Source organism: Lontra canadensis, unplaced genomic scaffold, assembly GCF_010015895.1.
Source record: "Lontra canadensis isolate GAN:19392208 unplaced genomic scaffold, GSC_riverotter_1.0 scaffold150, whole genome shotgun sequence".
NCBI lineage: Eukaryota > Metazoa > Chordata > Mammalia > Carnivora > Mustelidae > Lontra > Lontra canadensis.
In genome coordinates this window covers 891,799-907,073 of record NW_022631144.1, presented here as the reverse complement: position 1 = coordinate 907,073, position 15,275 = coordinate 891,799, and the positions used below count along the sequence as shown (strand labels likewise).

At 36.1% G+C, this 15,275-nt stretch overlaps 1 protein-coding gene across 1 annotated transcript in view; it reads left to right on the top strand.

Moving 5' to 3' along the window:
• SLC5A8 (solute carrier family 5 member 8) overlaps positions 1-15,275 on the top strand; it is a 64,670-nt gene that overhangs the window by 10,617 nt on the left and 38,778 nt on the right. The window contains exons 4-9 of the mRNA XM_032844324.1: positions 2,971-3,038; positions 4,097-4,251; positions 6,873-7,013; positions 9,961-10,090; positions 13,495-13,583; positions 14,464-14,576. Of these exons, the coding sequence (XP_032700215.1) occupies positions 2,971-3,038; positions 4,097-4,251; positions 6,873-7,013; positions 9,961-10,090; positions 13,495-13,583; positions 14,464-14,576 (696 nt within the window). The remainder of the gene's footprint in view (positions 1-2,970; positions 3,039-4,096; positions 4,252-6,872; positions 7,014-9,960; positions 10,091-13,494; positions 13,584-14,463; positions 14,577-15,275) is intronic.

The window sequence follows — 15,275 nt, the reverse complement described above, 5'->3', positions numbered from 1 at the left end:
GCCTGGTACATGCAGTTGATAACTATAAGGGATAGAAGATTTAAAAAACAGATCCTAGAAGGTGAAAGTTGTTTTAACCAATATTTTTCTTTTAAACATCAAGGTATAGCTCAGAACACTTTAGTAACAAAAAATTTGGTCCTTACTAAGGAATCTGCTTGATTGCTAAACACTTTATTATTATTTTTTTTACGATTTTACTTATTTATTTGACAGAGATCGCAAGTAGGCAGAGAGACAGGCAGAGAAAGAGGGGGAAGCAGGCTCCCTGCTGAGCAGAGAGCCTGATGCGGGGCTTGATCCCAGGACCTGGGATCATGACTCAAGCCAAGGGCAGAGGCTTTAACCCACTGAGCCACCCAGGGGCCCTGATTGCTAAACACTTTAGACCACACAGTCAACATTAGTTTACATACATCTTACAACAAATGTTACCTTGTTCCATTAAAATAAGCCAGTGTGGAACGAAGAATGAAAAAGGAGCTGGGCTTTAGTTCCTAAATATCACAGCATCTCACTCACAAAGAAATCTTATCTTCCCCTTAAATAGTTCTTGCCATGTCATAGAGATTTTTAAAATATTAACAAAAATAAAGAAAAACATCCTTGAAATATATTATCCCCCCCAAAAGAAAATATATTACCGGAGGGAATAAAGATAAAGTATTGAATACATGTACAAATAATTCGTGGGGCAGCACTTAGTCTGTTTCTTCCATACGTGATATGTTGTCATCTCCTTTGAGGGGCAACATCTCTGGTTATGGCAACATTGCCAGCATCAGTAGTAGCGTCATCTTCATCAATACCAAGACCAGATTTAGTCTTCCTTCCAGATCCTGGTAGCATGTGTCTGAGGAGTTGCTTTTGACACATATTTTTATCTCTATTGGTTGAATGCCTGGAAGCAGTGTAGTTAAACATAAACCCATGATAACCTAGTACAGGGCAGCTTCATGTACACAATTTAAGAGAAACTGGAAAACAATTTTTTCTGAATGTTGTATCATTTTACATGCCCACTCCACAATGTGTGCATGTCCAAGTTACTCCAGTTGTGCTTCTGCCCTGGCTTTGAATTAAGGTACATCTTGTCTTTTTTTTTTTTTAATTAACATATAATGTATTATTTGTTTCAGGGGTACAGGTCTGTGATTCATCAGTCTTACATAATTCACAGCATTCACTATAGCACATACCCTCCCCAATGTCCATCACCCAGTCACCCCATCCCTCTCCAGCAACCCTCAGTTTGTTTCCTGAAATTAAGAGTCTCTTATGGTTTGTCTACCTCTCTGATTTCATCTTGTTTCACTTTTCCCTTCCCTTCCCCGATGATCCTCTGTCTCATTTCTCAAATTCCTCATATCAGTGAGATCATATGATAATTATCTTTCTTTGAGTGACTTATTTCACTTATCACAATACCCTTTCATTCCATCCATGTCATTGCAAATGAATCAAGGTACATCTTAACGTTATCAATTATATCACTCACATTTGAGGCCAATTTATTATATAGGAAAACAATTGACTTTTGTGTATTACAACTTTGCTGTAATCACTTACTAGTTTCAGTTTTTGTTACATCAATGATCATGTCATCTGTGAAAAAAGAAGAGTTTTATTTCTTCTTTCCCAATATGTATACCTTTTATTGCCTTTCTTGCCTTATTGCATTAGCAAGGACTTCCAGTAACTTCCAGTTAAAAAGGAGCAGTGAGAGGGAACATCCTTGTCTTGGACCTGATCTTAGTGGGAAAGCTTTGAATCTCTCAGTCTTAAGTAGGATGTTGGCTGTAGGATTTTTGTACACAGTCTATCAAGTTGAGAAATTTCCCTTTTATTCCTAGTTTACTGAGTTTTTATAATAAATGGATGTTGCATTTTGTCAGATGTTTTTTCTGCATCTTTTGATATGATCATGTGATATTTCTTTTTTAGTGTGTTAATATGATAGATTCCATTAATTGATTTTTAAATTTTGAACCAGCCTTGCATACCTGGAATAAATCCCTCTCAGTCATGGTATATAATTCTTTTTATAGTCTTTTGGATTCTACTTGTTAATTTTCAATTTGCTGAAGATTTTTGCTTCTGTGTTCATGAGAAATATTGGTTTGTAGTTTTCTTGTAATGTCTTTATCTGGTTTTGGCATTAGAGCAATAGTGGCTTCTTAGAATGAGTTAGGAAGTATTCCCTCTTCTATTCTGTGAAAGATATAGCAGAGAATTGGTATAATTTTTTCCTTAAATTGGTAGAAATTACCAGTCAACCCATCTGGGCCTAGAGCTTTCTGTTTTGGAAGGTTTTTAATTATTGATTCAATTTCTTTAATAGCTATTGGCCTATTTAGATAGTGTATTTCTTCTTGCATGAGTGTTTTAGCCTATTGTGTCTTTCAAGGAATTGGCCCATTTTATATAGGTTATCACAGATATGGGCAGAGTTGCTATTCTTCCATTTAGAAAGAATATAATATGCCCCTCCACTTAGATAAATGGTAGCAAATTATATGACTTTTCTCTTTCTTGGTCTCATCTTAGTAACATGCACAACTTGTCTTTCAAGGACTGGTAGAATATTGTGTTTATTTGAAGTATGAAGACACATACTTTCTGACCCCATTCAGTCTGGGTAACTACCTCACAGAATCATGTTGTTTCTTAGCTTCATTACAATATAAATGCTTTTTCATGTATTTAATTTAGGCAGTGGTGGATCCAGGTATGCTCTCTAAGGGCAGAAACTAGTTCCATTTAACTTACCAAGTAAAATTTTAAACTTCATTTGTTTAGGGGCATTTTATGAGATTTGGATCTAGTTTTAAGCAGGAGTAGAAAAGTAGGTAGAAAGATAGGTGCCCCATAAATAATATCACTTCCTATTGATGATTTTTTGAGAAATATTTTTATTATACATGTTTCACAGTTATACATGCATTTTCTTTTCTTTTTTTCTTTTTACAGTCACGGGATTTGATCTGTGGGGTGCAGTAGTGGCAACAGGGGTGGTCTGTACATTCTACTGCACACTGGTATGTCAAGAACCTTATTTCTTCTTTCACTCTACCAACTGTTTTGCAAAGTTGAAAATTCCAATAGTTGTGTTCTGCAGACTAGATTGTTTGTATGTCCTCTCCTACTCCTACCACCCACAGTGTAACTTTTTTATAAGAAAGCGTCCAGCTGGGGAAAAATTTGATTCTTTATAGAGCATTGATTATAACTAAAACTTTTTTCTTTTACCTGAACCATTGCAGTGGTCCTGAGTCTTGTCTCCTACTTCACCCTTACTATTGCTAAATTATTATATTTGTGTTCATACTATTCCTCAGCTTAGAAACCTAAGATATATTGCATGGAGCACTGGGTATGGTGCATAAACAATGAATCTTGGAACACTGAAAAAATAAAATTAGATTAAAAAAGGAAAAGAAAAGAAATGTAAGATAGTATCCCATAGCCTAAAGGCAGGAATCGCAGTCAAAATATTTAACAATCAGATAGTATGGACACTGGTGTTATAATGGATGCTAATTTCTAGAAGTGGTGCAACTCTTGTGGCATATCTGACATAATGGGTCTTAAGACTTTAGTGGATTTTTTTAGAAGATGGGGATCTCAGGGAGGGGATAGTTCAGCCAAGGACACAGGGACTGGAGAGAGACACTGGGAAGTTTGTGTCAGTGGCTAGTACAAAACAATTTTACTATGTCAACAACTGGCATGACATTCTGTGTGCATACTTGATTGAATATCAGCCCTGCCTATAGGATAAAATCTATGACATTGCTTTTGCAGTTTCACTCTGGCCACATTCAACATGTCATGTACTTTGAATTCTTTGTGCTTTTGTCCATGCTGTTTTCTCTTCTGGGATGACCTTCCATCTTCACCTCTGCTTCTGTCTGAAAGGTTGGCTTAAATCACACCCTCTTTTGAAGGTTCTCCCAACCTTACTGTCTATTACCTTAAGTGTATTCCTTGGTCAAGATCTATGTTTTCATTATTCTTGTCCAGCATAATATATAAGCATGTAGATGATAATGATGTCTGATAAGAGCATTAATCCTAATATTTTTTTCCCTCAAAGGGTGGTCTTAAAGCAGTTATCTGGACAGATGTTTTTCAAGTTGGGATCATGGTGGCTGGATTTTCATCTGTGATTATACAGTCTGTAGTGATTCAAGGTGGAATCAGCACTATTCTAAATGATAGCTATAATGGTGGAAGATTAAACTTCTGGAAGTAAGTTGCTATTTATCTCCTGGTAAATAGAACACTCCTTTGTTTTTTTTCTTTCCTATAAAAATAATCTCATCATTGAAGTAGTAGATTTACATCAGAAAACAAATAGATTTACATCAGAAAACAAATAGATGGTATGAAAAATTGAAGCTGGTATGTTAATGCGTGAGGGGTTTCTACCAGGTCTTTAATGGGTTAAAGCAGTCAGATGGTTGCTTAGTTACATAGAATGTAACTTCCTTCTGAGAAAGGATTGATAGCAAAAGAGCATTTTTCTTCCAGATATTAAAATCTGGAATTGGTCAAAGGGTGGGGTAGTGTAATTAGGGAAGAGGGAGTGGAGAAATAAGAAAAGGAAACCTCTTAAGAGAAAAACACTAAAGGATCATGCTGTCATTCTGACAGTTCTTTGTTTCGAACAGCCTAGAGAATTTTTCTATTGATGTTGCCCTGGCAGTATATATTATTATTATATTTCATAATTATATATGTACAAATATTTTATTATATATTATTTCTAGAGTATTGACTAGAAAATTATTACTAATGCCTCAAGTGTCATATTGTACAATATAGCATATCCTCAACAGCTATTTAGTTTTCCTAGAGAAAGACCAGTGGAGAAACTAGATATTTCATCACAAATATACCACACAGCTTAGAGGAATATTTAAAACACCTTTTGGTGTGGATCAGTAGTGTCATTCTTGTTATGTTCAATGTGGGGAGGGGCTCATTTTCATATGGACTGGCTTATTTCCTCTTCAAGCAGTCCTACTTTGAGAGTGGCAAGCTGAAATCACTGGCAAGAAGAAACAAAAAACATTTCTTACTTGGTGACTCTCTTCTAGTTTTCTGAAAATGGTGCCAATGTTTGAGAAGAGCCTTTTCAGAAATTGGTCAAGGACAATGTGTTAATTGCAGAGATAAGTTGAATTATGATGAGTCAACTTCCACTATTTTCAATAATTGCTTTTTAACCTCAAGACTGAGATTCAAAGGAAGAGCACCTCCAGTTTTCCTAGCCTGGGCATTATTCCATCCCTTAGCTGTGGCAGAACAGGACATATTATTGACAACCATTTAGACTACTTTATGGTGAAATGGTCATTTCCCAAAGCAGATTGGTTTGCTGTTACTAGAGGACAAGAGAATAGATACAGAGAAGCAGAAACAACTAATGGACACTCAGAAGATCTTGCTTACTCCTAAATTTCCTAGTAGGCGAGGCTGAGGGGAGAGGATGTAGAATCATTAATTTTTCTGCAAGATAACTCTCACTTTGTACAAAGGCAACCCATATTGCTTCATTGAAGTGACAACTTATACACCAATAAGAGATTATTAAAGTAAAATATTAGACAGTTTTATGACCTTTGCTATGGAGGATGCCAACTATTAAATAATAATGAAAAGCTTTATTGTGTATCTCTTGTGTGTCTGATATGTTTGAGAATATTGGTGGGCAAAATACCTGCTCTGGTGGTGATAAAACAAGAGAAGGATTTTGTGTTGGTATTGTCTGTATGGTTATAGTTGTCATACATATATTGTATGGCCTAAAACCACTAAATTGGGTATTCTAAATCTTGTCTTACTTCCTTCAAGTAGATTCCTGAAACCTTTTGGCTCTTGACTTCCATTAGCTAATATAGTAGCTGTTTTCTCTGTGGGTTAAAGGGTCAACACCCTTGAAACACAACTTTGATATGAAGTGTTAGAGAATGGAGTAGAGGCTCTTATAGTTCCATAGGAATGCTGGGATATACATGAAATCTGAAAACTTAACTCATCTTAAATATAAGATTGAAATGGATTTGCAGAATTTCATAATTTTTAGAAAGTTTCTATGAAAGCCAATTTTGCAGAAATTTGTCAAACTTATATTGTGTTTCATGGATGAACAGAATCATTCCTTCCAAGATAATTCATTAAGAAGAGTTAAAACACATATTCAATACAGAAGTTGAGCTTTTTTGTGACAATATTTTGGACTTAAGTACATGTCATTTAGTGACTTTTCACTACTAACATTTAGCTTGTGCATACAGCATTTAAGAAAGTATGATTATAATGACATGGTAATTTTAGAAGATGAAAGCCTTTCAACTGCATTAATTGAGTTCTTGAGCTTGAATATAAATTAGAAATATGACTATACATGTGTTAGGAGAGAAATTATATATGCAAAATGTGTCAATTTTGTGTTCATTTCAGTACCCTATCTATTGCTATGGTGCACTTAGGAACCTTACTCTCTTTATTGCTCTCTCTCTTTTTAGTTTCATGCTCTTCTCTGATTATAGCACAGCAGACTTATTTAAATAACAATTTCCTAAGGCCACTGGAGAACAATTTTTATGAAAGCTCAGAATAATTAGAACATTTGTTTTCCTTCAGTCCCAGCCAGAATTTCCAATTCTCTGAAAGTATCCATTTTTATTTCATTGAACTTAAGTTAGGAATTTTTTCCCTTTTTTATTATTTAATAAATTTGTATGTGTTTATATCTGTGTGCATATTTATATAGATACACATTGCTTGCTTCCAAAAAATATTCTAGGATTTTCTGTAGTTTTTTGCTTATGGTTAAAATTTGTTTTCTGTTTCTTTTCTTTTAGTTTTGATCCCAATCCTTTGCAAAGACATACATTCTGGACAATTATTATAGGAGGGACCTTCACATGGACCAGCATCTATGGTGTCAACCAATCCCAAGTACAGAGATATATTTCCTGTAAAAGCAGGTTCCAGGCAAAAATGTAAGCCAAACTCTGGTATGGAAATCATTAATAACCACCAGTGTCTTTATTGAAACTTGTTAATTAGTCAAGCTTTGCTCAGGTTTAAGCCTTTTGTATCATGAAATTCCAAGAAATAAATTATATACTTAGTTATAAAAGAATCAAGTGTATTTTAAATCAGACATTTGAAATATTTATATGAATTATTAAGTAAAATAAATCCTATTAACTAAGTAGGCATTTATTGTGTATCTATTTGTATAAGGAGTTATGGAGGATAAAAATTAGAATTATATGGCTCTTCTAATGAAGGAACTTAACATCTAGTTATGAAAACATATACAAGTATGCAAAAAGCGAAATAACCCTAGAAAGGTATCACAGTTCTTTGGAACAATATAATGATAGAAGAAATGGTCAAGGGCATTATATTGCCACATATGCTGGTATATTTTATTTTCAGACATAGTCATGGGTTTATAACTCTGCTCTAATACTTGCTATTTGAGTGGCCAGTTACTTAGTCTCCCTGAGTGCCAGTTTCCAAATTTACAAAATGAGCATAAGAAATATTATACATCTCAGGAGAGGTATTGTAAAATGTGCCTGGCACACACTTGGTAGTGGTCCAGTAAATGTGACCTCAAATCATAGGATATGAAGGCAGAGATTGGGTGAGAGATTCCTGTCAACCAAGCGGATCCTGAATAATGACCATATATGGGCAGGTAGAGAATAGCGGGAGAGCATTCCATATAGACATTTATTTGGACACAGCCCAGAGGTCAGAAGGATGACGTGATCAGGGAATTCTCAGTCCAGTCTTGGTGAGCAAAGAATATAAATGGTGGCTGGTTCTTTGTCAGGAGGCCTCAGATCAGTACGGTGACCCCTGCTCCCCATGCTGATAGATAAAGCTGACTGGGCCACTTGCATTTAAGACCTTAAAAGTTATAAATAGATTAAGAGTAACTGGGTGGTTAGAGTAGGACAAGGAATGGCAATTAAATTTCTATTCAAAGAACATGAAAATATTGTGATGTCACATGTCATAACCCAATATATTGAGAGTAAATAGGTTTAGACGTTATCTGTGTTTGGAAAATTCAAAAGTAAAAGATCTACACAAATATCAGCACAATAACTGGATATAGAATCCCCCAAAAGTGAGCTTAAGTGTTCTGTTATTTTAAGGAACTTTGAAGGAATGTAATTTATACATCCAGCGATCCACTGGACTTTAAATCTACACTAGAGCTAATGCGTCTCCAAAATTAATTATGCATATGCTCTTCTGTTTCTTTGGGAACATGAAACTCAAAGGCCTAATTTTATAACTAAGAGACCAGCATTAGAGCTTAGAGATTTCTTAATAAGAAAGAATTTCCTTTGGAATGGCCCTCAGCTGACTCCCTGAGCTGAGAGGAACCATTTTCTCCTACTTTTTAACTGTGGCTCCATGAGAAGAATGAATCCCAGTCAAAAAGTTAGGTAAGACCTACTAACATTGATCAACTGCGGAGAGTATCAGATATTATTGATAAGTGATCTATTTGAGTGGTATTAAAGTCAAATAAAACTATATAGTAAAGTATTAGACTCCTTTGTGAACAAGGTTATGTGAGCAGGAAAGTGTCTGGATATATTTTCTGGTGATTTGGAGATGAGCTGTAGTTACTTAGGCTATTTTTAGCCAATAGCAAAACATAGAGTAAATTTAGTCAATCAAGGGAAAAGGTTAGCAATCTGTTGTTTGGTACCTGTTGAAGGTGCATTCTCCTGAAACAGATTCTGAAATGGAGGTTGGCATACCAGAGACTGTGGGGGAATCACCACCTGTAGAAGAAAGAGAAGAGAAGGAAGCAGAATTGGCCAAAGAGAGAAGTTGGATTGTAATGCTGTTTCTCAGCCAAGCCTTAGGGGAAGCCCTAATGCTGAACTGACTCCAGATTTGTCCTAGGTTAGGGTAAGGAGACTGATCCTTTAAAATTCTGAATCTAGTAGTCACTGGACACAGGTACCCCAAGGAAGGAGGCATGACTTTGAGGACGGTACCTCTCTTCCACCTAGGGCAACGTTTTGCAGTATTCACTACAGCACTACTGGGGAAAAGAGATGAGGACACCATAGTGAGAACAATGTTTACTATTCACTTGATTATTAAGGCATAGAATTCGGTGCCATTAGCACTCATAATGTCAATATTTACTATTTAACAAATGTTATTCCATGCCAAGCACTGTGCTATGGAATACGTACTATTTCATCTAATGTTAAAACTCTGCAAGGTAGGCATCATTATCTGTAGGCATAAAGGAAGAAGCTGAAGATCAGAGAAGCTAAATGACTTGCCCAGGGTCATATATGGTAGATAGAACCAAGATTTATGTTCAGGTCTGACTCCAGTACTGTTCTCCTGGAGCACGCACCATGTATTATGATGCTGAACGTTGTTGGAGAAGATACCTATTCAAGGAATGCAGGTTTGCCTCTCATACTTACTAGGTGATATTACAAACCACATTCAAACAAGTTCAATGAGTTTCTATGTAGATGCTAACAGTGGTTAGCAGTTTTTAACTCCATTACTTTAAAAAGGAAAAATGAGTAATAGTTACTGCTCTGTTGACCATTAAAAATCTTTACTTCATGACAGGAAGCCCTGAAGTAGTATAATTGGATATCATTATAAAGCTGATAATGCCCGTGGAACTCTCACCAGAAGGATACGCACATCTATTCAGTAGAGAAGCCCCCATCTATTCCAAGTATTTCAAAATACATTGTTGATTGACAGCACAAGCAGAAGGTTAGGCTAGAATAAAATAGATAGCATTTTTGATAACCGAAAGATTCTGTGCATTTATTGAATAATCATGAAGGTCTCTTCTGTGTATGTAACAAGTTTCCTATCTTTGGGATGAAATTACAATTATCATTTGCTGGTTTGTTTTCATTTCCTTAGGTCTCTCTACATCAATCTTCTGGGACTCTGGGCAATCCTTGTCTGCTCAGTGTTATGTGGGCTTGCCCTATATTCCAGGTACCATGACTGTGATCCTTGGACAGCCAAGAAAGTATCTGCACCAGACCAGGTTTAGTACCATGTCTTTCTTACATGTGTATTAATGTTATCCAGAAAGCTTATTAGTTTGGGAGGAAAGAGTTTTCATGTTTTTATAGAGAAAGAGCAAATGAGTACAATATAATCATCTTTAATTTCTAGAAAGCATTTGGCAAAAATTTATTTTAGCATATATAGCAAGAAGGAAGAATGCTGTATCCAAGATTAAAATATTGAAATACCTAGAAAATTCCAAGCCAAGTGTTAAAGAGAACTAGGTCAACACTGGGAATAGAAATGTAAATACAGTTAAAGAAGAAAAACTATATACAAACCATGGTGGTGTAAAGCATTTTGTGAATATTCTCAGATCACTTTTATATCAACAGCTTACCTTCCAGTTCTTAAATGATAAACAGATCTAATGAGTGAACATTTATAGAGTACCAACCAACCAGTGAGAGAATGTGCCTAGAGCATTGCGTGCTTTATCTCTTTTAATTCTCATAACCCAGTAATTCTAAATCTAGAGATGAGGAAATGAGTGACTCACAGAGAGGTTATATTACTTGCTCAAGGTCATAGGGCTGATAAATAAGTATAGCCTCAAGAATTCATCATCCTGTCATAAGTGCTTTCTATAAACTTCAACTTTGAATCCTTAAAGCTACACACTGAGATAGGTGCTCTGATTATATCCCTTTCAAAGATGAGGAAACTGAGGCACAGACAAGCTATGTAATAGCTAGTAAACCTGGAACCAGAATTCAAGTGCAGGCAGGCTGCCACCAGAGTCCTAACTTTGAACCCCGATGCGGTATACCACCTTTCAGAAAGTGTAGCTAGAATTCAAGCCCAGGACCACTAGACTCTGAAGCTTGGGTTCTTGCCAAAATTTGTTCTAAGACTTGCTTGTAAATCAAGTGCCCAGAAGACTCATTAGATTGAAGATAGACTGAATTTTGTCTTGATATAAATGCATCACATACTCCTAGAAAAATAATGCAGTTTTGTGGGACTAGAAAATGAGAACCTCCTTGAGCTGTGCGTCTCAACCCTATGTTCACATGTGTCCTCCTGTGAATAAATAGATCTCTCCTATTTGCTCAGAGAATCTAAGAATCATGTTTACTTTGAAGGTAGATGCACTCTTCCCTCGTATGCTCTCTAGTGAAGAATGTTTTGTCTGTAGTTTATATCATGAAGATAATAGGGATGTTAAAAATGTTTCTCATCTATCTTCCCCTAACCCTAGATGACAACAACAAAAAGTATCTATACCTTCCTACCCTTGAGACTCCTTGCCTTAGAATGCATTCAGGGGTGTCTTGCATGCATCCACTTTTAAAGAGCCTGTACTGAATTTTTTTTTTTTAAGATTTTATTTATTTACTCGACAGAGATCACAAGTAGGCAGAGAGGCAGGCAGAGAGAGAGAGGAGGAAGCAGGCTCCCTGCTGAGCAGAGAGCCGGATGCGATGCGGTGCTCAATCCCAGGACCCTGGGATCATGACCTGAGCCAAAAAGGCAGAGGCTTTAATCCACTGAGCCACCCAGGTGCCCCCTACTGAATTTTTTAAAAAGAAAGAGGTTTCCGGGCACATGAGTGGCTCAGTTGTCAAGCTTCTGCCTTTGACTCAGGTCATGATCCCAGCGTCCTGGGATCAAGCCCCGCATAGGGAGGGTTCCCTGCTCAGCTGGAAACCTACTTCTCCTTCTCTACCCGCTGCTTGTGTTTCCTCTCTAGCTGTCTCTGTCAAATAAATAAATAAAATCTTAAAAGAAAAAAAAAAGAAAAAGAAAGTTTCCTCTTGATTGGATGATTCTGGTATTGTATTGATTATTGAGGAGTTAATGCAATTAACATTTCCCTAGGGATACAATGCACGTAAGGCCCAGTAGTAGAAAGTCAGGTCAGAATCTTAACCCAAGGAGAGCAAAGATGTATTTCTGTGACACTCTGCTGGAGCTTACCCTGAGGAAGAAAGATTAGTGTCTAGATAGAGTTTTACTATTTTTCTATCTGTCAGTCTTACCTTGCTAGACCTATACCTGAGGGGGCCAGTCGGATATGAAATATCACCCCCGAGGACTTTTGAGAAAATTGATATTAGGGTAGAGGATTTTAGGTCTTGTTATCACAGTAACAATGGAAATTTAATGTTTAAGTATGGAATACTGCTTGAAGTTACACTTTTAAGATATCTTGGGAACACTGGATCTTGATTTCATATAGAGATAACTTCTGCTCTCTCTGAGACTAAATAATTAGTAAGCTTTGGATGAAGTAGAAACATTCTTAAAATGATTGAACACTGACCCTTGTAACATTGGAGCTTGTTTGTCCACATACTGTAACAAACTTTGTCAAATGAAATCAGAAAAGGCTGATGAGATAGGACATGACATCCACTCTTTACTATTGGAGAAGGACTTGAGAATGTTTCAGTGCAAGTGAGGGGAATTCTCCTAGAATATTATCCTCTTAGGATCCTTTTAATTTAAAAATCAGTTTTGCCAGAAGACTATCATGTGACATAGTACTGAAGTAATAAACCTTCCCATCCTTATTTAATATTATCTTTTAAAAAGTAACTTACCAGAAAGTAAGTTGGTATCAGGAACTTTTTTTTTATTGAAATAGGGCTAATAGTTTTGTTTTGTTGTATTGTATTGTACTGTATTGTATTGTATTCTTTCAGTGTTCCAAGATTCATTGTTTATGCACCACACACAGTGCTCCATGCAATACGTGCCCTCCTTAAAACCCACCACCAAGTTCACCTAACCTCCCAACCCCCGCCCCTTTCAAACCCTCACCATGAGAGACTGTGCTATCAGGACCTTTATAAAAAGAAGCAAATTTCAGGAACTTCCTGAGCTTACTCTCTACTTGTCACTATGTCTCATACTATATACAGCTATAATTACACTTTCAGTCCTGGAGAGTGATTAAAGTTCACAAAGATCTTTGAGTCATCTGTAAAGTTAAATGAATGCTGCTTATTACTTAAGCATAGAGGTATGTAAAATATTTCCTTTAAATTGATTTATTATTCCAAAGAGTGAGAACAGCTACCTTTTATCAAGCATTTACTGTATTCCATGTACTATACTAAGAGCTTTACATAGATGATATAATTTAACTTTTATAACAAGTCTGTGAGGTTAGTTTTAGTACCCCTGCTTTACAGATGAAGAAACTAAGTCTTAGAGAAGTAACAAAGACCACTTCTGTCTGAATCCAGACCCTGTGTTCTTAACTACTCTGCTATTATTTTAAGTATTAGCAATAAACGAGTTTAATTTTTCATATTTAGAAATTTCAACTATATGGAATAGATTCCTTTAGTTGTTGAAGAGCACAAGATAAATGAGGCATTAATTTTATTTGATAGCAAATAGCACTCAGAGGTAAATTTTGGAATTTTTCAGCTCATGCCTTATTTGGTACTGGACATTCTGCAAGATTTTCCGGGACTTCCTGGACTTTTTGTGGCCTGTGCTTATAGTGGAACATTAAGGTATAAACTATGACTCTATTAATACATGGTTTTCCTTTTGGGATCTTTCTTTTGTTATTGGATATTTTGGGGGATAAAGCTGAATTCTGTATATGAGCACCAGTGTCCCAAAGTGGGTAATTTACTCCATGTATCTTCTCTGTTGGTCTCACTCTTATTCATGTGAACTATCAATCTATTCGCCTCAGTCTCTACTTTTAACTTGGGCTCTACTGTAATACATCATCACATACTATGTAAGGTCATCATAAAAATGATCAATTGATGGTAGTTTTCACTGATTATCAAAAAGGGATGCCTACAGTCTTAGTTTAAACTGTATGTATATCTAAACATGGTCAAATGGAAAATTAGAATTAAATCTCCTATTACATGCTGAATAATATACGCTGTCCAAAGAATCTTGTCCTGCCTTTCAACTTACTCATTGTACTTTTTTCCAGTATTTGTGCCAGGGAATGAATTCTTATTATTAACATGTACAGTGTTTGTTAGTGAGGATCCAGGAAATTAATAGTATTGATATTTATGGCATATGTTTCTAAGGATTTATGACAGTCCTTTCTATGCACAAAAAGGAATATATTTTAAAGTCATTACATAGTAGTACTATGTAGTCTGTGTAAATTCTCTCCATAGACGCTAAGGATTTATTGCAAAGTGGAAGCAACATAAAATTCTTCTCCTCACTATCAACCCTTTGGATGTTGCCTGAATCATTCTTGGATGATAGCAGCTTCCAGAAAGAGGGTGTTGTAATCATTAAAAATATAGTAGAAATCTGGTTATATTGACAGTTTGGTTCCCCTTTCTTATTCCTACTTAAAGTACTAACAAAGTTAAAATATTATAAATCAAAAGATTGATTTTTCTCTTACAGCACAGTATCCTCCAGTATTAATGCTTTAGCAGCAGTAACTGTGGAAGATCTAATTAAACCTCACTTCAGATCGCTCTCAGAAAGGTCTCTCTCTTGGATTTCCCAAGGAATGAGTGAGTTTCCATTTTCACGATCCCATTTTACCTTGAGGAGATGATTTTTAGAAATACCAGAAATCTTGGGCACCTGGGCAGCTCAGTTGGTTAAGCAACTGCCTTCTGCTCGGGTTGTGATCCTGGAGTTCTGGGATTGAGTTCTGCATTGGGCTCCCAGCTCCCTGGGAAGTCTGCTTCTCCCTCTGACTTTCTCCCCTCTCACGCTCGTTCTCTCTCTCTCTCAAATAAATAAATAAATAAATAAAATATTTAGAAAGAAAAAAAGAAATACCAGAAATCTTTTCCATGGAAGATATAGAGTAAGAACCTATGAGTGTTAATGTATATATACATATGCATGCCTATGACTAAATGTAGTCATGCTGTATTTGCAATCAAGATTTGAGAGACACTTCAAGCAATTAATTGTCAGGGGACCACGAAGAACAATATCCAGGGGTCCTTATTTTTTTTTTTTTTTAGTTTTAACTTAAATTCCAGTTAATTAACATACAGTGTAATATTAGCTTCAGTGATTCAACACTTCCATACAACACCCAGTGCTCATCATGACAAGCACAGTCCTTAATCTCCATCACCTATTTCATGCATCCCTCTACCCAACTCCCTTCTGGTAACCATCAGCTTGTTCTCTGTGTTAAGAGTCTGTTTCTTGATTTGCCTCCCTCTTTTTCCCCCTCTGTGCTTGTTTGTTGT